The sequence below is a fragment of the Rhamphochromis longiceps genome, linkage group LG8 (assembly GCF_057381845.1).
Source record: "Rhamphochromis longiceps isolate RC_006_pf linkage group LG8, R_longiceps_female_GT1.1, whole genome shotgun sequence".
In the NCBI taxonomy this organism is placed as follows: domain Eukaryota; kingdom Metazoa; phylum Chordata; class Actinopteri; order Cichliformes; family Cichlidae; genus Rhamphochromis; species Rhamphochromis longiceps.
In genome coordinates this window covers 20,655,219-20,679,024 of record NC_140564.1, presented here as the reverse complement: position 1 = coordinate 20,679,024, position 23,806 = coordinate 20,655,219, and the positions used below count along the sequence as shown (strand labels likewise).

The following is a 23,806-nucleotide window of genomic DNA, read 5'->3' as shown; positions in this document are numbered from 1 at the left end:
CACGATAACTGCACTGAAAATCAGGGGCAAAAGGTCTTACGTGCTCAATCCAAATGAAAAGTTGCCTATGATAGTTCAGTGTGTGGTTAGAATAAAGGTGTTCATTCCAAATTCTGATTTTCAAGCTCTTAAGAGTTTTCAAACTAAGTTCTTGCCTTAGATGCTGTATTACGATGTGTATTTGCACATGTTTTTGCACCTATTTCTCATTTTCCTTGCAAAATATAAAGAAATGAAGGGTTGGTTCATGACTATTTCACAATGCTGTACCTACAGTGCCTTTCAATGAACACCAGGGTGCGCTGCAAGATATCAAAGCGGGCCTTCGCTTAATGAGCAACCAGAGTGCCAGATATAGAACTCACCTGCTTTGCATTATGTGGTTGCATGTGTAACAAAATCTGTAACATATAAGAAGCAGCGACAGTGACACGCAAAGAGAAAGAGGGGAGAGTGTGTTTTTAAAGTGTTGGGTTTGTATACCCCCCACCCCACCCCATTTTTTAGTTTATGGATCGATAAATAGTGTTAAAGCTTTCAGTCCCTCACTAACAGATCATAGACTTTGCCACTGGCTCAATTATTGTTTTTATTTTAATCAGTGCGGTACAATGCGGTGTATCAAGCAGCACAAACAAGAAATGCCCCAATAAGGAATACACATAATGTAGTCATGTAAAGCTTTTGGCATTTACTAAATTTAACTTCTTGGTATATAATTACTTTTATTTTCTTACTGTACACACACAGACACACACACAGTCATAATTTATACATTACAGCTAGGAAAAGGGGCGTTTACTGGAAAGACGCGAACGCACCGCCGTTTGGTTCCAACCAATCAGAGAAGAGATAGCATTTTAAGTTTGAAGCCACTCGACCTGCTTCCAGTAGCCGCTATCACAGCTTTTTCTCTCTCTGCATACTGACCAGGCAGGACTCCGCCGTGCTGACCCCTCAGTTTCGGTGAAGGGTGGTATGGAGAGCCTATCTGTCTTCTGAAGAAGGCAAGTGCTGACTCATTGCTCACTTTGCTTTCATGCCGTCTGTCGTGCAGGACTCGCTCTTGCCGGTGAAACGCTATCTGACGGCTTGAACTACGTGCTCAGGTTAACGTTAGTGCTGCCACCAAACTTTCCAAAACAGAGCGAGTGTTTGAACAGCTGTATCACAGAGGGTCTCTAATATCTCGACGTGTATGTGGTTGTTTGCTGGCGCGTAAGGAGACCTCCACGGTGGGTCGCAGGTATGTTTACAAGTTAGGGGGTTATTTTTCCCCCCCTTTTTTGTAATGACCGTGTTGTTATGGCGTAACTAACTCCGGTGCTGTCACGCTGGATGTTTGAAGGCATTAGCACAAACTGTGTACTTCCTGTGAACAATTTGAAGCATTTAATGGCTGTTTGAGGAAATGCTCATCTCTGATAGTCGTGCATTTTTGTATATGGAAAAAAAATGTTGCGCACAAGGATATGATGCATGCATTGGGTCGAAACACTCATTGTAAATCGGCTGTCATCGCCTTTTTCATATTTAGCTTCGTATTTTACTCAGTGTGAGTAAAATGTTGCTTTTTATAACACCAGTTTAAATCTTTCTGGTTAATATTGCACTTGAATACGCCTACTACCGGCTTGTTCCCTTTAACTGTATTCATTGAGCAAAACGACTCCAAACGCTCCTTTCCATCTATAGGTTCCCCCCCTTAAGGCAGTTCAAGTGTGACATGTCAAATTGCATGTTAAAGTTAGCTGGTTTTATGCGTCCCCTCACTCTTTTACTTAGGTTTCGGCAAATTAGTCAGCAGAGAGTTGTTGAGCTCACTCTCCACAGAGGGGAACTAACCCTGGGCGCAGTGAGTGAACATTTGAGGCCTGTTCTGCAAAACCACCTGTGAAAACAAAGTGATAAAAAAAAGACAGAGAGAGAGCGATAAAAATGAAAAGGCTTCAGGGCCCACTGCTGTTACAGTAATGTCACTCCAGCTGGCACATAATAGTTTGGAGCCAGAGTCGTGTTTATCTGTGTCAGAGTACCATGGCTGTGCAAATACTCGCAGACTGCTGGGGAGGTGTGTATGATTGTCTTTGAAGTATGTTTTTCTTTTTTTGATCATATGATTGGGTCTGGTTCTTGTCACATGCCACGAAGCATATTTAAATTCAAAATGTTGTCCTTTTTTTGGTTTTTAATGGAAAGGTGACCCTAGAGTTGATTACATTCTGTTCACATGTTTTTCATCTGTCAAAAAGGGTTTGATGTATGATTTCAAGAGTCGCTGTTATTTTTTTCTGAAATTATGAATAGAACTAAAGTTTTTTTTTTTTTTTTTTTTTTTTTTTTTTTTTTTAGAATCCCAGGGGTACTGTGTTTAAGGCTTGACTGTAATTTCCCATTGTAAGGCATTTCAGTGGCTTGTGTCACAACAGGCTTCCCAGGACCATCATGAGCCAGCTGGTGTTGAGCAACTCAGGGGAAAAAAAACCCTGATGCCTTGATAAGATGTACTATGTGCTGTGTGTCAGGCGCAGAACAGGATGGCACATGTTAAAGCATTGCTCTTAATCGCTGTTGTAATGGGGCCTGTTTCTCTGTGGGAATAAACCCAACACTGAAAAGGTTGAAATGCTTAGCAGAATCTAAATAAAAGCAAAATGCTTTTCAAATCCCATGAACCCATATCTTATTTACCATAGAACATAGGAAACACATCAAATGTTTATATTGATAAAATGTACTTTTTGATTTTGAGTCCTATGTTTTGCCAGGTTTACCAGGTATGTCTGATATAGGATTTTACTGGCCTGTTGCTATTTAACCTAATTAGCTGCAAAGTGTTCCTCTAGCTATTTTCTTTATAGCTCCAATTACTTGTCCAGCCATTTGCTGCCTCAATTCTAACTTTTTTGAGACATGTTGATGCAATCAAATTCAAAATGAGCAAATTTCTTTTTTGTAAAATAGCAAAAATGTCTCACATTAAACATGTGATTTTTTTTCTTCTGTTTTTTATTGTGAATAAAATATGGGTTTATGAGACCAGCAAACAATGCATCCTGCTTTTATTTACAGTTCCTCTCTCTCATCTGCATAGTGCTGCCGCACATTACCTGCCTTTTCTTTGAGCCATGCAAAGACCATAAACAAAGAGAGACAGAGACTCCATTGTTGTCAAGCAAAAGTAAGTGTTTTGCAGTGGCATTGGGAGGTATTATCATTCATCCAAACACCTCCTGTCAGTCTTGGGGTGGTAATGGATTGTCCCTGCAGGGATCTTGTTACTCAACACTAGTGGAGAAGTGTGCCGTGGATGAGGGCTTTTGCTGCACAGACTTGTTTGTTTTCTTCTAGAAAACTCAATTCCTGGATCATTGCCATCACAAGAAAACAATAACAAGGTGTACGAGGCTCTTAACCATGGGCCAGTTCCCTGGAATCATCCCGCAGAATCAAAGACCGTGGGACATTGCCCTGCTACTTGGTGGCTGCGCATTTCTTTCCTTGTTCTCTTTTTTTTCTGCTATCAGAGAAATTTCCCTCTTGTTTGCAAGCAACAGATGGGTTGAAGACCTGTCATTAAGGCTTGTTCTGCATTTTTGTGAACACTGTCAAAAATTTTTTTTTTTTTTTTTTTTTTTTTGGTGTTTGCACCTCCGATAGAGTGTTGCTTCGCTCAAAAGTAATTAAGGGATGTTTATTTAAAAAAATAAAATAAAATCTGTAAAGTTAGAGCTGTCAGTTGGGCAATGACTGTTTTAACAAGACTCTAAAGGCAAAATACCAAAACAAGCACACCAAGATTTCCACATTAATTTAAAAAAAAAAAGAAACAACCGACTAAAATCACATTGCTTTGTATTTCAGTTCTCCGAGGAGTCTTTCTGTCTTGTAATTCTTTTAAAGTGATCTTGAGCAATAGTTCTCCAGGTTTTCTGAAGGTCTTCTTGACATTGACTGCTTTTTCACTTATTTTCGGTCCAGTCCTTTCACAGAAATGTTTTCAGAGAAATGTTTTCCTGTTTTTCTTGTTTGCTCTGAATCATTCAAGCATAAAGGCAAAACTCAAGATATGAACCAGTGTTGTCTGCTATGAGTAGACACAACACCTTAGAGTTTTAAATTATATCTATTGGTATTTAGTTTCACTTCAAAGAAGATCGATGTTTTATTTTTAATTTTTATTTTATTTAATCTGTGAAAAATGTCAAAGTTGACACAGTTTAAAATGAATAAAATAGTAATTTTGGAGGCAGCCGACATCCAAAGCAGAACTTTCAATGTCCTTACAATGCTGGCAAACTGTTCCTGAAGACTACTGAAAGAAATTACAGGAAAACTTGTCTAAGAGTTCAGATTCACTCTGTTTTGCTTTATCTACTGTATTTCCATTTATGTTTGCATATGTTTCCATAAATCATTGCACCTACTTCTTATTTCCCAAGCAAAATATAAGGGAATGACGGGGTGGCTCAAGGCTTTTGCATAATACGGTATGTGTGCAGGTCCTACAAAAAGAAAACTTCACGTAGCCTGACAGTGGTAAAACACTGAATGACTGAAGCATTGTTTTGAACAACAACAAGGACATCAGGAAAGAGGAGGAAGTGTGGAAGAAAACATCAAAAATCAACAAAGCACAAATAGGAAGAAGAGTTAAATTACTACTTTTGACAGTTTTTGTAACCCTGGCTTCATTTTATTGTTATCTCTATTTTCATACTATCACTTCTAGTTTGTTTGTTTTTTTTTCTGTGGTAGAGGCTTAGCTAACGGGACAACCGGTTATTCCACATATTTATGACAGTGCCCCCAGGTGACTGTCACTACAACTACAACTTGCTGACATGTGTCTCACCAACAGACTACCAGTGCAGTGCTACGTTGGGACCTTAAAACCCACACAGGAAACCACTAGCAGAAAAGTGGTCAATCAAATTCAGTGATTTCAAGACAATGTCCCTGACCTTTATGAATTGGAAAGGTCCCGAATTAAACTTTTGTTAACTTTGAGTCGAGTGAAGTGACAACTACTGAGAGCCCAGGATCCTGATGATTGTCATATGACAGGGTTTTGATACGTTAGTGGAATTTCCGAGATGTCTGGTCGTGACAGAAGCAATGGGTGGCAGGTATGGACATTCCTTGAGTTTGTTGCCACATTGTAATCACAATCTTATGACTGAAGAAGGCTTTACTCACTTCACAATAATATCCCCTTTGACAGGATAAAGTGTACATGTACAGATGGGCACAAACCTCCAGGGCTGAAAAAATTAGGCTGAATGGTGCAGAACAACTGCAGTTCCTCAGGCGGCCACTTGAGGCTGAATCCCACAAGCCAATCAGTCCTCATAGACTCCTGTATTAAACATAATATAACTTGTTTCCAGCCTACTATATAAACGTTTTTCGGTCTCTGTAGCTAATTCGCCCTTTCACACCAGTTGTGCAAACTCGTTGGTTTTTATTCTAACTTAAATTAAATCAACTTGACAGGTACTCGCTGATATAGGTAGTTTTTATCACACTTTATGTAACAGTCTGTCCAAAAGGTCCCCTCAGTTATGGTGAGGGGAATTCTACCGTTTAATTGTGTGGTACTTAGTGCTAATAGATGGGTATCTCTGGCTGTAGTGTGCATACATAGTGCATGGACACAGCTGGCTAACCATGTCAGAAACCAATAACTTTGGGTTCAGGAATAAAATGAAAACAAAACAATGTTCCAGCATCCAAAAGGCTAAAACTAAGAGTTTAAAAGATGACTCTGCCATCTAATTTGAGTGCTAATGTTTTATGTAAAAGGGAGGGTACCCACTCTGGGCAAGGGACAAGTTGCTCCCCCAAGTGGAGGAATTTAAGTGTCTTGGAGCAGTAATGAGGATGTTGTACTGGTCTGCTGTGATGAAGAGAGAACTGAGTATAAGATGCTATGTCCAAGTGCTTTGGGTAGCATGAGACTGTGGATACGAGTGGCTAAAATAAGGTTCCCCCGTAGTGGGTCTGGGTTCTCCCATAAATATAGGGTGAGGAGTTTGGTCATTCTGGGATTCATTGAAATGAGCCACTTGAAGTGGTCCGGGCACTAGGATGCCTTCTGGATGAGATATTCTGGACAAGTCCTATAAGGGGAGGCCACAGGACAGACCCAAGACATGCCGGAGAGATTATAACTCTCAGCTGTTTTGGGAACGTGTGCAGTGTAAATAAGACAGTTATTAGAGTAGATATTGTTTCACCTGGTCAGTGGAATTTAAGTATACTGAGAATTTCTCAGTCTTTAGCTATAGTGTACTTGAGAAAGTCAGGCACAATTCCACTCAGCCCTGTTGCTCTCCTCTTTCTTGCGCTGACCCATCTTTTCTTCCTCAGCTCTCAGTAGGATTTGATGTCAATTGCACAGCCAAAAAGTTCAGCAGTACAAATATTTATATAAACCAGACGGGATGTGACAGTGTGAGGAATAGGAACTCTACTGGGAAGATGCTAGAGAGTTATCCTTGGGCTAATCTCTACTAAGACATATTTATAAACCTTGCTAGCAGTTAGAGTGGACCGCTTCCAGCTTCAGCGCTAAGATGCAAACTGTATTTGGTCAGCACCACCACCACCGGGACCAACTTCAATAACGACGTCTGTTTAACCAATTTAATATTTGCATGGCACATAAACATATGGTTATACTTCAGGGTTTCGTTTGATTTGCACAAACGCGTAATAGTTTCCATGCGTTGAGGGAGCACAGGGGATTTCTCCGTACTGCCTTTCGCTTTGTTTTTTTAGCTGTCAGAGCCGAATTTCATCTGACACCACCGTCAACTGACAACAAAGCCTCAGAGTAAAATATAAGTGAGGTAGTTAGTGTATCTGCGGTGGTGTTTTTTTTATTTTATTTTATTTTTTTCTGTGCTTTTCAGCCAGCGTTTTTATTGCCTTCAAACCCATATGAGTGGCAGATGTTACCATGAAATACCCATGAATAAAACATGCACAGTTATTGGTAAACCATATTTGGGGGGAGTGTTTAAAGGCAGCAATACTTCCTGTTCTGAGCCAAAGTTTGCATGGAAGTTTTTCAAGCTTACAGAGCAAATCCAAATAAGGCCTCTTGTTCATCATATATGCATGTCATATGTGGGGCAGTAGACGTTATGTAAATGTAATTAGCCATAAACTTTGGAATGAACTGCAAAACAGCATTTTTGGAAAATTCGGAGGGGGGGGGCCTTCACTTTTTTCATGAGCGTTTAATGTCGTATTTCTGCTTTTTCTCCTTACTTGACACATTTTAGTTTGTCTGGCATTAAGTGGTTAATACCACTACTGTTAATACTCTATCTCTCAGCCATGACCCATCCCCCTGCAAGATACTACGCCCCCTTTAACCCTCCACTCACCCCCTGCTCAGTAGCATTCCAGCTGGCCAGATGGTGTCTGCCCTGCACAGTGGACACCACAGAGCTGAGAGGGAGAAACCCCACTGGCAGGATGAGACATTCCACCCCACTAATTCCCCCCCTCAGTCCTCATTTTGCGTCCTCTTTCTCTCTGTTCTTCTTCTCGGTATCTCAGAGGCTGCTATTCTGTGGAAGAACTCTATGCTGATAAGTTGTTGCCAAGCGGAAAAATCTCATTATGGTTTGTCAGGGTCTTCAACTCAGCTGTGAGGAAGAACAACAGCAGAGATAGTTACATGCTCTTATTTCAAATACAGCTATCGAACAGCTGTCTGAAAAGAGAGTGGATTAATTCTCATGTAGTTGAGGTCATGTCATTTTTAGCTACTGAAGTTGCTACTTTAACATGTGCAAACCCATTTATTTGTCAAATGTCCTGCCTCTGGGCAGTTTTTGAATTTAGTTTTGGTTGTGCAACAATATTTGCATTCGATCAAAAGTGGCCTCACAGCAGGAACTACTGCTATAAATCGTGGAAGTGCATGCAGAAGAGAAGAAACAATGGATGCAAACATCAGTTCTCCCTCGCTTAACTGACCCAGTAGAGGTTTTTGTAAAATTGAAACGGCTTTTAGTCATTTACTTTTCACATTTTCCATCGTAAGTTGGCAAAACCGATGTGCTGGAAGTGTTGCTGGAGCACTAAAATTCTTTCTGTGTGCCTGCTCTGGGGGTTGTGGCTTTAATTGCAGCTACTATGCTAGATGTATCCCATTTAACAAAAAAAAAAAACCCCCAACATCTGTCTGGGTGTTTGCTTCTGCTGTGCATGTGTGTGTGTTTGTGTGTGTGCACGTATATGATCTCCTGGCTAGATAAAGTAGCATAAACCCCACCCTTCCTTCTCACCGCTGCAGCTTCCATGATTGCAGTATTTTGTTGGAGAGGCAGTGTGTGTGTTTCTCCTCGCCTATCTTCTTCTTCTTTTTTTTTTTTTTCTTTTTTCTTGTGTTCCCCTCGTTGCATGTGCACAGTGCATTTGTGTGAGTGTTTGCTTGTTTGTTTTTCCCCATATGCAATGCTTAATGGCTTCTCTGAATGGAGGAAAATGGAAAGCTTGGAAGGCTTGGACAAAAATGTAGTCTGTAAATAGAGAAAAAAACACACACTCGCGCTGTCCAGTGTAACTTTGAGGCTTGATTGTGTTTGAATGACATGTAGCCAAATTAAATATTTCCAGGAGGGGAAGCTGCACGCTTTCTTTGTCTTTCTGGTGACATAAGTAGTGCTGCCTGAAGCGGGTCAGTGCATTTCTACAGCACGAGTACCCACAGGGTTGTTATGTCAACTGCTTTTCAGGCTACTGGCTCCAGTCAGCAGGACTTCTGGTAAAAGGGATTTAAGGGACTTTGTGTCTCTGTGAGAAAGAGGGGGGGGAGAGGGGGAGATGGATTAGTCTCAGACCCTGTTGTTTTTTTTGCAGTAGCAGATTTTGTCCTCCTCCCTCTGCTCCTCACCCCCATATCACCAGACTGAGGCCTCTCGGCACCCTGGAAACACATGCCCCACAAAGCCATCACATCCATCCCCCCCTTCCCCACAAAAGCCCATTTTCTCCAGCTTTCTTCCCATCTCCCGTCCTCTTTCCCCACACATTTTCCTGTTGGACCCTCTTGTTTCCGTTCACAATCCCTTTTTTGTATCGTCCTCTGCCCTCCGTACTCTTCTTCTGTCTACAGCTGCTTTTCCTTCCTCTGTCACTTTAACTCCATTTCCCTCTTTTCCCTCACAGATCAAAGGGATAGTTTAGTCATGTGATTGAAGACCCCGTTGCCAAGATAGACAAACACACCCTGCTGTCAGAGTCCGCTTCAGAGTTTCAATCTATTAGCTGCGACGGGGATGCGAGCAGTTGGAGTTGTGGTTCAAATTTGCCAGTTGTTGCAGGCAGGGCACTTAAACCACCTTAAGTGCTGAAAGATTGCTTTTTAATGAGACACACATTGAACACTCACTATGTGGTTAATTGTTATGTGAGGGTTGCTTAAAAAAAAAAAAGTAACACACCCTCCATCTACCGTCCTCCCGGGCCACATCACGGTGCATTTTTTTCCATTTGAAAAACATTGGTTTGATTGCTTGCATGGATCGATATACGTATAAAACATGGGGTTATTGCATTAGGACTAGTGACCTGTGTCTGCTTTCAGTGGAAAGGCACATGACCTGGTTGTAGTCATACACACCCAATGCAACATATTGTATACCAAACAAATCACAGGACTTCTTGTGCTTCCTGTCATTTTTCTGTTATCGACAGTGGTAGGATGACATGCTGCTTTCTCTGGACATAAAAAGAACACAATAATGGTAAGATCTGATATTACTATATTACTTCTTTGGGTAAGAATATTTTTGTGGACTAACTGTTTTTGTGCCAGTGACTTTTTGACTGCTTTTGAAGTGCAGTGAAGGTGGAAGTTTGTCCTCTCGGGTGTTTGACCTGTGACTCTGCAGCAGAGCTCCTGGTGGGCTAACCAGGCCTAGGGCTTCCTTTACAGATGTTTGTTGGACTTAACTGGGCTAAGGATTTAATATTATTACGTGTCTCTCATCTGTTTCTATGTGTGCATGTATCACTTTAACCCTACCCCCCTCATGTTAACACCTGTGGAGAGGAAGTACGATAGAAACCATTGCACAACATACATGAGTCCAAAATGCAGTAGAGACTTGCACACTGAGCTGAGACGTGCATAAATTGGGTACATTTTCTTGAGGGCTGGATGGGTGATGTCACAGTCTCCCTCAGAGGCAGTAAACACTGATCTTTTCTTACTTTTACTGGAATTCATCAGTAAAATTTGGGGATTCACATTAGATGGCCAAATCTCAAAGGAAGGAATACTTTTGGAAGTTGCTCGCATATGCTTCCTTCCTCTGCACTAAAGAGCACACTTTTTTACTTCCATCTTTTGTTTTGTTCCTTCATGGCTCCTGATGCTGGCTGAGGATTTCTCAGCACACCACCAGCTGTAAATCCTTTTTTTCTTCTTTATTTCAAAATTGGAAGGCCAGTTTATTTTTCCACTGGCACCTGGCTTTCTTAGTGGAGCAGAGTTTCCACTCTCCACCCTCTTCCCTCAGGAAGAGACTGTGTCAGCAACTGGCTGGCTCTGTCTTCAGCAGCTCCCCCCGATTTTGTACAATTAGGAAAAGAACATTTCTCTGATGGTTTACTGTTTATGTGAATTTGTGAAGTGGCTAAAATGTTTTCATGATGATACAAAACAACATGTATATCCTGTGTACTAATGGCCATAAAACAACTTGGCAGATTTGAAACCTGAGCGCTGTCACAGTCTAGGGCTGTCAGGTGTAAATGTCTGTGGTGTTTAGGGTTTCAATGAGAAAAAACAGAAGACTTGTGGGAATTCTGGCAAAGCTGAACTGAAACAATACTGAAAGGTTGGACACGAGTTCATATCGGTCTTTGGTTGCGAGCTCAATATGTTTCATTGGTCCTGTGACTTCTCTCATTAAGTTGATGACTTACAGAGCTGTGGGCTTTGTGGTGAAAGGCTGACTGACTGTCTGTCATAACACCTTAAATGTTTGCTAAACAGTGCTTACATGCACTTTGGTTCATTCTTTACCAGTGATGTATTTTTTTTGCATATATACACAGTTAAAAGCCTTTTCCATACAAATCTACTATTCATAGAGTAGAGTGTTGACCACAGTCCTGCTCTGTCCTCTTGTTTGGACATGTGATTTCTGACAAAATCTAGTCTGGTAGACTACAGGTCAATATCTGCCTCTAGGGCAGCATTCTGTCTGGCCCTTATCTCAGAGTAGTTTCTGTGTATGCTGTTCTTATGAATATGTCAACAGGTGTTCATTTCCTGTAACTCAAATCATCAGTGACCAACAGTGACATGGTGAAAATTAACTGGGTTTTCTCATTTGAGCTGCTTATACCAGCCAGTAAAACACTTGACAGTTTAACTGCAGGCAGCATAATTGTTTTATCCAGTGAGTTTAAGTGTTGTAACTTCTGCATTTGTGGTATATTGCATTTCTTACAGACGTTATGTAATCTCAAGTAACTCCTTACTTGAGAGGAGTAAACATTTTAAGATGGCCCTGTCATGTAGTACTTAGACTTACAATATGAAATGATTTGAAGATATTTTGAGTCCAAAATAGATGCTGCCTGAAACAATTCAAAGTTTTTCTCACTACCCATCCCTTCTATTTAAGAGAGCACTGGACATTTGCCAGGGTTGAGAAAAAGCTTTTAGGAAGAAGGATATGGGGCACGGCCAGGAAGTGACATACTTGGCCTGTGTTGAGACAGATCTTCCTCTTGTAGACAGTAACAGCTCCCAATGGGCAACAAAAGGTCAGAGAACACTCTAGTGATTGGAAGCCGATGATTCAGTTTGTTTGCGTGCCCTAGAGCAGCAGAAATATTATTGCCCACATAAATTAGCCGGTAGGACTGGTATAACTACATAGTGAACAAGACAGACACATTGTCACCAGTGACACAAAACAAAAGAACAAGATGTTTTTTTTTCTTTTTGTCTTTGTTAACAAGCTGCTCTCAAATATGTGATGTGATCCCCTTTCAGGGACAATCATACTGAACCAGATGACTTAGCTGCTGTGATGGGAACAGATGTTTTGTTCTGTTGGGAGCTTTGGCCCTTTTTTATTGTTATGTCGACTGCTATTACTCCTTTCACTTATGCAGGCCTGTCTTACTGCTTTTTTTGATCCTGGTAGCTGCTCTTGTCTTCATTACTCAAGAAATAACCATAAATAGGGAAAGGCACCATGCAGTGTTTTGGTGTTGTAAATCACCTAACAAAACAAATATTCTGGGTGAGTCCACATGTGCTGATAGAGGGGGTGATGATTTTTAAAGTATGACTCACAACTGCATTTTGAGTCCCCTTGTTGCTTAAAATAACAGAGGCGGCTTCCAAACAAAGCAGCCTCGACGTTCTGGGTCTCCACGGATAAGCTTTAGTGCACTGTGGAGCTCTCCTTTTATAGGTAGTGACCTAGGTGAATTACGTAAGCGCACACACACGCGTGCGTGCAGTCCTGAAATCAACATCTAAATGAAGGATCCTTTTTGCCTTCATAAGGCTTTGTTTTGGTGTAGCATTGAGTTCAAACCTAAAGGTCAAGTCAAATTAAAGATTTCTTTGTTAGTATTTGTTGCGAAAATGGCTCTTTGCTTCAAACAGGTCAGGGAACGTCACAATTTAGGGTTGTTTTGGTTCTACTTTGATTTTGGTGGTTTTACCATATTATAAGAATGTAAACTGTGAAATACCCTAAAACAAATTAGGCTTGATGAGAAGTCTAATACACTCTACTCATAAATATCTGTTTCTTTTTGAGCTCTGTAACCCAGGAAAGCTTCAGTCTTGGAAGCGGTGTTCCCAGTTGATTAGGCGTGCGTGTTTAATTTCTCATTTGGTTTTCGTATTGTGTTGTGAACTCTGCTTTAAAAGCTTTTGCCTAGTCTAAGCTGGGATGTGTACCCAGAGTCTGTTCTAGTTTAGTTGCAGTTTTTCCCACAGAGCTAGGTTCCAGTTGTGGTCAGAAGTTTACATACACTCATCATGGGCATAAATGTCATGGTAATTTGGGGCTTTTAATGATTAATTCGAGCCGTTTTTCTTCTAGGGTGGATATGATTGTACAACATATCTTCAATGACTTTAAATAACAAATTGGGTGCACAAGTTTAGAGAAAATCCATAATAAATCCAATCCACACAAGAAAAGAAGTATACATACAGCCTCAAATACATACAAACACCCCCAACTAATATTTGGCTAAATGTCCCTTAGTAATTTGTACCACAACCAGATGCTTTTGATGCCATCAACAAGCTTTTGGTATAATTCTGGCTGAAGATTTCACCACTCACATACGTCTTTTCATTTGGGACCAAATATCAAGCTTAGTGCAGATCGAAGAAGGAGAAACTGAGTTTCTTGGACATTTTCCTGAGTATTGGTCAATCCAACGAGTCCTGTCAAACAAATCCTTTTTATGGCAGCAAAGAGAAATTAGCAGTTGTAGTCAATCATGATGACTAATGAGAACTTAATAGGCCTTATTTGTCAATCCTCAGCACCTGTGAAAAGATTTGCGTGAATTCATTTGAGCCTGTATGTGTAATCTTGACCCAGTGTGCCCCAACTCTTGTGTTTTGAAGTAATTGAAGATGTATGCAGCACAATTATTCCACCATGGAAAACCGCTTGAAAAAACCCCAAATTACCATGACAGGATGATGAGTGTATGTGAACTTCAAACCACAACCTCTGGCGCTTACATCATTTGTTGTTAAGTAATACATGTATAAGAAGCTAGCCTTTAAATACCTTAATACCCATGCACTTTGTGACAGTGAATTTTTTCTTTCTTTCTTTTTCTTTGTCTCATGCAGTGGGACAAGAAACCAGTTTCAGCCAAGACTGCACTTGGTTGCAACTGTAGTCCTGATTCAGCTCTGCAGTTCTGGTTACAGCGGCCCTCCAGCTTGCAGCTGCTCATCAGAACAAGAGCAGGAATGCAGTACACAAAAGTTATTATTGTCAAGGCATAAGGCAAAACACTAATTGGAGAGGCAGCTAAAAGTTACCAAAGACCACCAAAACAGCGACTTAGTCTGTGATCCAAAAACGCAAAGACAGGAAGAGCTCGGACCAGCATGCGGGCAGTCACTGAACTTTTAAAATAGATGCAGGGGACTTTTCCATGTGTAATTTGATTGTCGATGGCACATTTTCTTGAAGGCGTGACAGAATGAAAACTGAAGCACTAACATAAGTTGCCAAGCATAGTTTGTAGCACTTAATATACCTGGGCGTCTGCAGGAGAAACGGTGAAATGAGCACAGATGTTTGACATCAGACTAACCGGAATCAATGTGAACTGTACTCATTGACTAATTTTTGGGATCTTTTCTGCACAAAGCAGATTAATAGTAGGTGTCTAGGACATCTGCAGGCTTGTAAGAAGGCTCAGACGGCATGGAGCCGTCCAACACAGTCGCAAAGTAAACTAAGGGAGACACTGTGGTCGCTCAGTGTTTAGAAAATCTCTTATTTTAGGTTGAGGAGGAATGGGGGAGGCCAAGGTGAACACCAACGGACACATTTTCTCTTACTGGATGGCACTCGTATACATTAGGGCTGCCACGATTAGTCGACTAGTCACGATTACATCGACGACTAATTTAATAGTCGACGCGTCAAAGCTTTGTAAGATCCCAAAAGACGCAGGAATAAGTAGTAGGATTTAAGAGTGTAATAACGGACTGAAACAGAAGATGGCAGCACAGCATGTACAAGGATGCCAGCTGCCGTTAAACCCCGAAGAAGAAGAAACTGTGTCCCAGAATTCACTGTTCAATGTTTCCAACTTTGAACAGTGGTGGCAGCTAGTTAGTTTTAATGTTACTCTTATTATTCTTTCTGGGTCACAAAATAAACGTTTAACATATTTTCAGGCGAGAATGTAGCTGTGTAAACTTCAAATATCTGCTCAGTTTATCAAGACGCCACATATTTTCAAAAGCGCTCCGACATTTTCGGAGACGTCTGTTACCCACTAGCTCGACAGTTAGCCGGGGTTCAAGGCTCACTAGAGCCGGTGAGAACACCGGACACCCGGCAAATCGTTTTGAAACCCACCGCCGTCTTTCGCTACTCAGGTTAAACATATATAAGTCACTTAGATAACTTAAAAATGTTATTGTTTGGCTTTTTTTCAGTATTTTATTTGTTCCTGAGTAAATCGGTTTGGCTGAGATTAAAGTTATAGTTTTTGCACAGCTGAATAAACGTCAAGCAGACAGCTGATTATCAGAAGTGTGAGATGCTCGAGAGTATACTCTGGTGTCCCATTATATTTTAGATAGCAAGGAGCAGACGGCTGAGTTTATTAAACTCCACCGAAACAATCTGCAAATTTCATTTAAATTTAATAAACTATCATCTTGTCTTTATTTTTAGTTAGCACATACCTTAAACACTTAAATCTGTAAGCTAATGATAGATATATAAAAGCAGATGCATGCTGGTGCAATAAGCTGTACGATTTACGTCCAATGGACGCATGATCTGATTAGTTGACTAATCGCAAAAATAATCGGTGACTAGTCGACTATCAAAATAATTGTTTGTGGCAACCTAGTACACATACACATTCTGTATAATATACACCAGTTTCCTATGTAATATTTCAAAGCTGTATTCTCTTAAAGGGAGTCATTTATTAACTAAAAGGTGGTCAGAGATTGTAAGCACTCAACATTTGTTCTAGCTTATCACTGTTACAGAATAGGCTCTTAGAGTCAGAGCATTTATTCTACCTTATGATCAGACACACCTTTGTTTTTCCTGTTGCCTTGACCCATTCCTCAGTTTTCCTCTTTCTTCTTGCCTCTCACATTACTAACATTGCCCAGATGCGGAACACTTATTTTCCCATATCCCTGAAGTGTGAGAACTGATGTTCTTAATTAACTCATGCTCTGTATTTATAGGGAATTCGGGGGGCTATGTTTAACATGTGCCCCTCTATGGTATATGCATCTGTGATTAATGTATGGATACGTATACTGGTCATGCACGTGCATTGGCTAAAATGACCTGTGGTGTTGTTGCTTTTGGCTTATCGGCAAATATGAAGATGTTTGGCTAACGTTTATCTGTGGTGTCACATCGACTTTGCTCTGGTTAAATGTTTAGAGATGGTGTGACGAGCCTCTAAAAGACTTTGTTTTTTTTTTGTATAATGACGGTTTCTTTGTTTCCCCAATAAAAATACCTCACGCCCCTCTCTGTCTTCTCTGTGACTTTTCCAAAGCATCGTGAGCATACTTGTGCTGTGAGAAACGTCTGTGGAAAAGCCCCAGTGCTTTTGGTCCAGCGGTCAGAAACGGTGCCTAATTATTATTGCTGTTGTCAGCTGGCAGTGCCATTTTCAGAGCTCTGCGTTCAGACCGTGTGTGGCTTTTTTTCCCCTCCTCTGTGAATACTTACTGGAACAAAGTGAGTTGAACTTAACAGTCTTGTTTTTTCTTTCTCCCTAAATCATTGTGACTCACTTGGTATTGAAAAGTCAAGTTATTTTATAGTGCTTTTTTTGGGGTGCTGAAGAATGTGGAAAGGAGATGATTAAAAGATGATCCTTTTCACAGACACGGGTAGCTGAAGCCTGTCTCAGCATGCATGGACATGTAGAGATGAAAATAAACATTTACTGATACACACTAATGGACAACATAGAGATTTCAATGCACTGTAAAGACAGTCATTACTCTGGATAATAATTCTGAGAGCAGATAAGCTAGGTGCAAAGCTGTAAGGAATAACATGGGATTAAGATAATATTGCATGTGCATTTACCACTCTATACCCCCACCTCAACTTTCCAACCACCTCAAAGTCGGCCGATGTAATAGAGGTTCAAATCGGAGCCTCACAGCGGTGGTCGGGCGTCTTTGATCTGGCTGACATCATTTTCATGAGGTGGGGGCCAGATGTGATACGGCAGGGCTTGGCTGAGAGAGATGCAATTTGCTTAGTTTCTTATGAAAGCTGCACCAATGTGTGTGTTTCTGATTCCTGAGTTTGTCTTGTCAGTCAGTATTTTCGATATTTCCACAGGCTAGCATGGTAATCTTACCTCCCCCAACATCCCACCTCTGTGCATACTACACGTTCAAAAAACAAATAATTAACTAAGTAATTTATTTTCGTCTTATCTCAGAGTTCACAATCCTTCTTTGATGTGCTTTAGCAACGTTTATTATTTTTCTGGATGCAGTCTATTGAGGTCAAGGTTGTGCAAAATGTCCTCCGCAGTATCTGAGCTGTTACTGATATGCACTGATGCCTCTTGTGCCAAGTCTGAAGCATTTACCCATCTGTTTTGCATTGGACGTCTAAGTGATGTTGTACAGGAGTGCCCTCACTTCTCTTGTTTACTGTATGTGTTGGTACATCCGGTTTTAACCAGCTTTAATGGGCCAGTTGTCTGAAATTGTATCTGCAGGATGCACTAATGATGTCTTCCTTCCTTGTTTGCAGCGCTGGAATGATTTTGATGGAGTGAGACATTGCTGTCACGGGAGATTTTAAAGAAAAAAGTTGGATCACATATCAAGAAACTAGTCTCTTAAACCGAGTCGAACAGCGTAATGGATGGAATAGACACCCTGCAGAGCTCTGCGCCAGAGACCAAGGCTGAGCGAATTGCTCGCTACAAGGCAGAAAGAAGGCGGGAGTTGGCTGAGCGCTATGGCAACACAGAGGAGCTCACCTCAAAGTACGTGCGTAAGGACAGGAAAACTGCAGGCACATCCGAAACAGTGTCTTTAACAACAAAGGAGAAAGAGAAATGTGAGGATAATGGAGCAGAGCAAACATGCACCAGGAGGGGCTTCAGGAGTAAAGTAGCAGAACCTGTGGAGCCTGCTAATGAAGAGCCCACAAAGAGAACAGCTCACCCCAAAACAGAAACGACTACATCCTCAAAATCAGAAGCTGTGCCCTCCATAAAGATGTCCTCCCATTCCAGGTGAGTTTATCCACATTGTCATAATATTAGATATTAAACACACACTAACCCGTTGTTTGTGCAAGACCAGTCTCATTGTTGTTTTCATGGTGACATAAAATTGGCCAGGGTCATGAAACAGAGCTGCACAGACTTGTGCAAGAAAATCCCCTAAGAACAGATAACTGATGCACATGTAAATCTCTTAAAACTAATTTCAGGAGAAGAAAACGTAGTGTATTGCTTTTCTGAGGTTTCTTTGATTTAGAGAACATTTGCAACAATTGAGCCATTTTTATTCAGCTATTAAATAACTTTAAATGGGCTTGCTGGCTCCCAGTACGTGAAAAGGAGGTAACAAATCGGCGCATTTGGAGAACACTTTGTGCTATCTTCTGTTTGAGGTAAACACAAGTGCTAGCATTTCCAAAATTGGCCATGTGTGCAAAGAACAGGACTACCTTGTTTATTTTGCCATGGTGTGTTTTGCTGTGATTACGTACATGCTGCTTGCTTTGGTTCACTTCACAGTTATATGAGGGGCTCACAAAACCAGCAAATAATGAACCTCTATTGTCAGCTTGACTGGATGAAGAACCTGGAGGTTTCTCAGAGGAATGCTTGTTTCTGAGAATTGTACACAGACGGAGTAAAACATGTCCAGTCGTGGGTCTGGGGCTGTAATCATGCTGCGGATTCTGCTGCATGCACATAACTGGACTTGTCTGTTCCTGAATAAAGCTGCCTGAGGGAGTGATGCTGGTGAGGAGAAGAACAGAGATGGATAAGAGTGCTGAGATAAAATCAGAGTTGGAAGGGAATGAGTGTAGAGCTGTTGAGCTCTGCCAACTTTTCATGCTTTGCGCTTAATTAAGCATATTATAGACAAGCTATTTTATACACTGGAAAAGACATGACTTGGGTTATGGCCTTAAAATAAAAATAGAGCACAAGCAGCATGGCATGTTTCAGTGTTCTACGTTATCATATTTTATGGCAAGTTTGGCTAGTTTGATTACGTTTTAAAATAAATATATGTCTTTTTTTATTTCTACATGCATATTTTAACAGTGATCATCGTTCTGCTTTTGTGGCTTTATTTGGATTAGAACTTTCTCTCTCTTTTTTTTGTAAACAGGTTATGAAATGTGAGAGGAACTTCTCTCAGTGCGTCGGCTTACCACTGCAGAAAGAGTGTTTGGGGAAAGTACAGAGTGCAGTTTATGGACTGTTTTTAATTACAGAGAGCAGAAAGGCAGGTTGACAGTTTAAGGTGTTTGTGTCACATGCCTGTCATGTTAGCTACTATTTTTGTAAGTTCTGTTATGATGTTCACTACACATCACAGCCCAGCTGTGCACGCTTACACAACATACATAAGTATGGTACTGTAGAAGCTTTTGTTGTCTAGGTATTCCCATATATTAATGGTTTTTAGTACTTCATATATTTTCCTTTATTTTAAGACATCTGCGTTCAGCATTGACTCTCATGTCTTTAGTGGGTCACACATATTTACTGAAACTTGAGCAACATTTTTGTGTAGTCTTTTACAGAAAGAGCGTACAGGAAACTGGAGCTTGGCTGTCTCGGTGATAATGAAAGCTGTCAACAGGCGTTTATCTGCAACAGACACGAATCTTTTCCTCGTGAAGTTGCAGTTGAAGGGTGACATTCCAAAAGTCTGCTTTTTGACGTTAAACTGTTACATTGCACCCTTAGCAATTTAAGAAGAATCCGTTTGGTAATGCTTTGTCATCCAACATCTGATGCGTTTGTGTGCATGAAAGCGCACTCTTTGGCTTCTTTCTCCCTTTATTATGATTTATTTTTTTAAATTTTATGTTAAAGACTCCTGGTTTTTAATAGAGGTAGGAATCGGAATCACCCCACAATACAATATTATCACAGTACTTTCCTCACTGTGCGATATCAACTTTAAATTATGTCCTCAAGTTAAACTTTGTCGATATCTGTTATGTTCGATAAGATAACGTTCGCTTCAGCTATTATTTTGATGCAAAATGTGATTGTCAACACTGTAACTAAAGCCTGCTATTGAGACAGAGTCAGTCTAATATCAGTCTGACTGCAGACAAATGAGCTCAAGTTGCCAACTTCAACTTCACTTCAACAATCTGTTTCTGATAACATAGCAATGACCCGTGCTAAATGCAAATGTAACCACTACATTTGCCCTCAGCATCCTTCTCATTCTATAGGAATATAACCAGAATACAACCAGCTTGCTGCCAATTGAGTCCAGTCCCCTTGAATTGTGCTCATTGACAAAGACTCGTTCAGACTGATGGCAACATGCTGGCAATCTGTCTGAATTGATAAATTAGACATCAGTTATTTGCAAACCTTTAATCTCTCTGAGATCGATTGCTCTCAGTCCAGACTGTGACTGTTTCCAGAAAGTTTGCCTCCTATCAGGTAAACTGTGCAATCTAACATGATGGTGAGTGTGAAACACTCTGGGCAACCATTTAGTTACCACAAGTTATATTCAGTTACATAAGGTTAAAAGCCAACAGTATCTATTTTTTTTTGTGTGTGTGTGTGTGTGTGTGTGTGTGTGTTATCATATGAGTTTGGGATAGTATACATAGAAGTTGCTGCATAGGTCATAGTAATCTTGGTTTGAAAGTGCTCTATGCTATCAAGCATGTGTAACAAACCACAACTATTAATGCTACTGACATGATGGGGTTGGTACCTCTTTATAAACAAAACAGAATTGGGATTAAGGCTAAGGACTGTTTACAGTACTGAGCCACAGCAAAGACAAATGCCTCAAAAAGTTAAGCACACAAATCAGATGTAATAAAATTACAGCTTTTAACAACGCTGCAGCCACAAGTTTTGTTTTTATGCTCTTATTTCATTTTCTCTCATGATATAATTTAATATGATGCACACAAAGCTAAACATAAATTTATGTGAACACTTTTACTGTGAGTGTTTGTTTGATTACACAAGTGCCCAGCTGGATTGGAAAGTTCCCCTCTGTTTTGCTTTTCGCCCACTAAACTGCATTCCGGTTTTCTTCATCTACTTTCAGCTGACCGTCAACGTGTGGGTAGCAAAGGTGATGTGTTTCTGAGACTTATAAGGTTGGTTGTTAAAAATGGGCTGTCCGAGATCAAACAATGAGGTTTACAAGGTCTACAAATACATGCAAGTCAGAGCAATGACCGATTTGGACTTCTGCAGCAAATCATTGTAGAGTCTACAACATAATCTACGCAAGTTGCCGTCACCATTACCAGCATTCATACTTGTGTGAGGTGCATTATGTGTTAATTACCTTGTGGTCCTGTCCTGATGTTTTATGTGCTGCCAGCCACAGCAGAAACAAAGTGCTGGGACTTTTTTCCTCCTGCGTTCCCACTCTTTGTTGTGGTCAATTTTTCTTTTCTTTTGTTTGTTTTCAAGAAACAAACATCTTCGTCCCTCAAGTTTTTCCATTTCTTTGTACAATCCATTGTCTCCATTCCAATAGTTTTGGCAATCTCCTTCCACAAATGAGCTGACATCTGTGAGTCCTTACATTATAATGTTATGATCATTCTCTCATTGATCCAATCAAAAACTGGGGCCCCAAAAAAGAAAATATAGCTGGGAATGCGTAGGAGGAATCAACGGTACTGAACAGGCCACTCAAAATAGTTTGGAGCTGTGTTGACTTGACGTATGGTTGCAGATCTACGAAGGCGCACGTCATGTTGTGACGGAGAATAGTTTCAGAGGGGTTCGTGGTTTGCTTACACACAACATAGGTTTTATACGTCTGTGTTAAATTTAAATCTCTGCAGCCAGAGATTTTTGAGTATTGCATCACTTCAGTTTATTGTTAACTACATAAATACAGGCCAAAGAATATATTGGCCAGTGTAGCATGATGTCTTCACAAAACTATCAGGAAGCGTGGCTGTTAAGAACTGACAAAAGTTTGTGTAGTAAACAAATCCAAGCCAAGAATTACTCATAAGAAACTGCAATAAAAAACACTTCTGTAGTAGTTTTAGGCCCACAAATTACAGCAGTACAGGGAAAAGCGAAATAATACGGAGTCCAAGCCAATGTTTAAATGTTGTTTTGTTCCCTTTTGCAGCTGCATAGTGTAGTTGTAGCTCCTGTGCATGTAAACGGTTAACATTAAGTGTCAGCTAAGAAGATATACTGCTTACTTAATAAGAAAAAGGAGGAAACAAACATCCTTTATGCCTGGGTGTGGCATGCTATCAATTTTGGACTGATGGGCATAGGCAGCTTTCATAAACTGACATTTGATTATAGTATGGTACCTGGCACTTGCTCATCTTTAGCCATATTTGCTCAAAATAGCTTTAGGAAGATTATCAAATCCTGATAATAATCCAACTGTGTCAAGTCTGTCTTTGAGGAAAAGAGGGCTGGAAGAAACCAGCCAATTAATCAGCTTTATTTGCTTAAAACTACTACTTTTGCTTATCTCAGATTCCTTTTATTTCCACTATGCAGAAAGTATTTGGTGACAAATGTACACTGAAGGAACAACTGAACTTAAGAGTTTAGACTCTTAAAGTAGAGGCTAAACCCACACTCCCTCGTTCTCAAGAAGCACTCTGTGATGCAGTTAATTGGAAGCGCTTGCTGCTGCTTGTTTATAGTGTGAACTTTGAGGTTCACTTTCTCACAACAGTGTGTGGTTGCGGGCTTTTAATGAAGCACAGTGGGATGTACTTGAATGATGCATCTGAAATGAACTAGGGTTTGTGTAGCCTCTGCCTTCCCTCTCTCCAATAACCTTTGACCCGTTGCAGATGTCTTCCATTGTATTAAAGCATTTCTCCCCTCCTCCTGTTACATCACTGCTGCTACCCCACAGGCAGCTGCTGTCCCCATCCATTTTTAACGCCCATTACTTGGAAATGAATGGCCATATCTTCAGATGCAAGAAAGGCTTTGCTGTTATATCATAGCTGACACAGGAGTGGAAGAGCAGCATGAGTAAATGGATTTATGTCATATGAGACGCAGTAAGTTGCTTGCTGCAGTTCTTGCAATTTATTTTAGACTTAAGTGTGCATATGTGGACTATAATAGTGTATTTAAGAGGGATGTACATATATTTTGTGCTGTTTGCCAGCATCACTTGTAAAAAACGTGTAACTTCTGTCATCTCTTTATTGCATTAGAGAGTGACCTCATTTCTCTCTGTCTCCCAGGCTGCTGGAAACTGATGACACAGAGGAGCCAAAGGGTAAGATGAACTCTTTCACTGCGCTCTGATCCTCTATTGTTCCACACACTGCCTTATCACTAAGCTCATTCAAGTTCTATTACTCAGTGTGAAGGGAATACTGAGCTCATTGCTGATGTCAGATTACCTTCCTGATTTATAGACGTTGGCTTTTTAATACTCTTTTATCGAGAAGTGAAGAAAAATACATCTGAAATGTTCTTTGCTCAGTTTGTGGTTGATGTATAATTTAAAAAAGCATTGCTTTAGGTTTTCTAAACTGATATTTTTTCCAATAAATAAATAAATAAAATAGAGAAGCTGTTTGTCATTTACTTGATGAGACAGCTAACCAGCTAGCTTTACAAACTAAAGCTGTGTCCAAGCTGTGTAGATAAAACACAGAAACATATCTTACATACAAGTATAGTTACAAGGATTATTATTTGTGTCCACTGTGGAAAAGAAGCTACGGAGAAGTAATTTTTTATCTTCTGTTTACTTATTATTCTCCTCTAAATATTACTAACTGATATAATTGACAATATAAACAAGTTTATTAGCTGATAACCCTTTTTA

At 40.3% G+C, this 23,806-nt stretch overlaps 1 protein-coding gene across 4 annotated transcripts in view; it reads left to right on the top strand.

Moving 5' to 3' along the window:
- The first annotated feature begins 852 nt into the window (after positions 1-852).
- The window catches only part of svild (supervillin d), a 46,372-nt gene continuing 23,418 nt past the window's right edge, over positions 853-23,806 (top strand). The window contains exons 1-3 of one of the 4 annotated variants that reach the window (XM_085416423.1): positions 853-1,007; positions 17,529-18,018; positions 23,214-23,248. In XM_085416423.1, coding sequence (XP_085272549.1) covers positions 17,639-18,018; positions 23,214-23,248 — 415 coding nt within the window. In that variant the 5' untranslated portion in view covers positions 853-1,007; positions 17,529-17,638. Of the gene's footprint in view, positions 1,247-9,745; positions 9,768-17,528; positions 18,019-22,664; positions 23,025-23,213; positions 23,249-23,806 lie in introns of those variants that run through there. The other 3 variants (XM_085416422.1, XM_085416424.1, XM_085416425.1) reach the window with 3 other exon arrangements.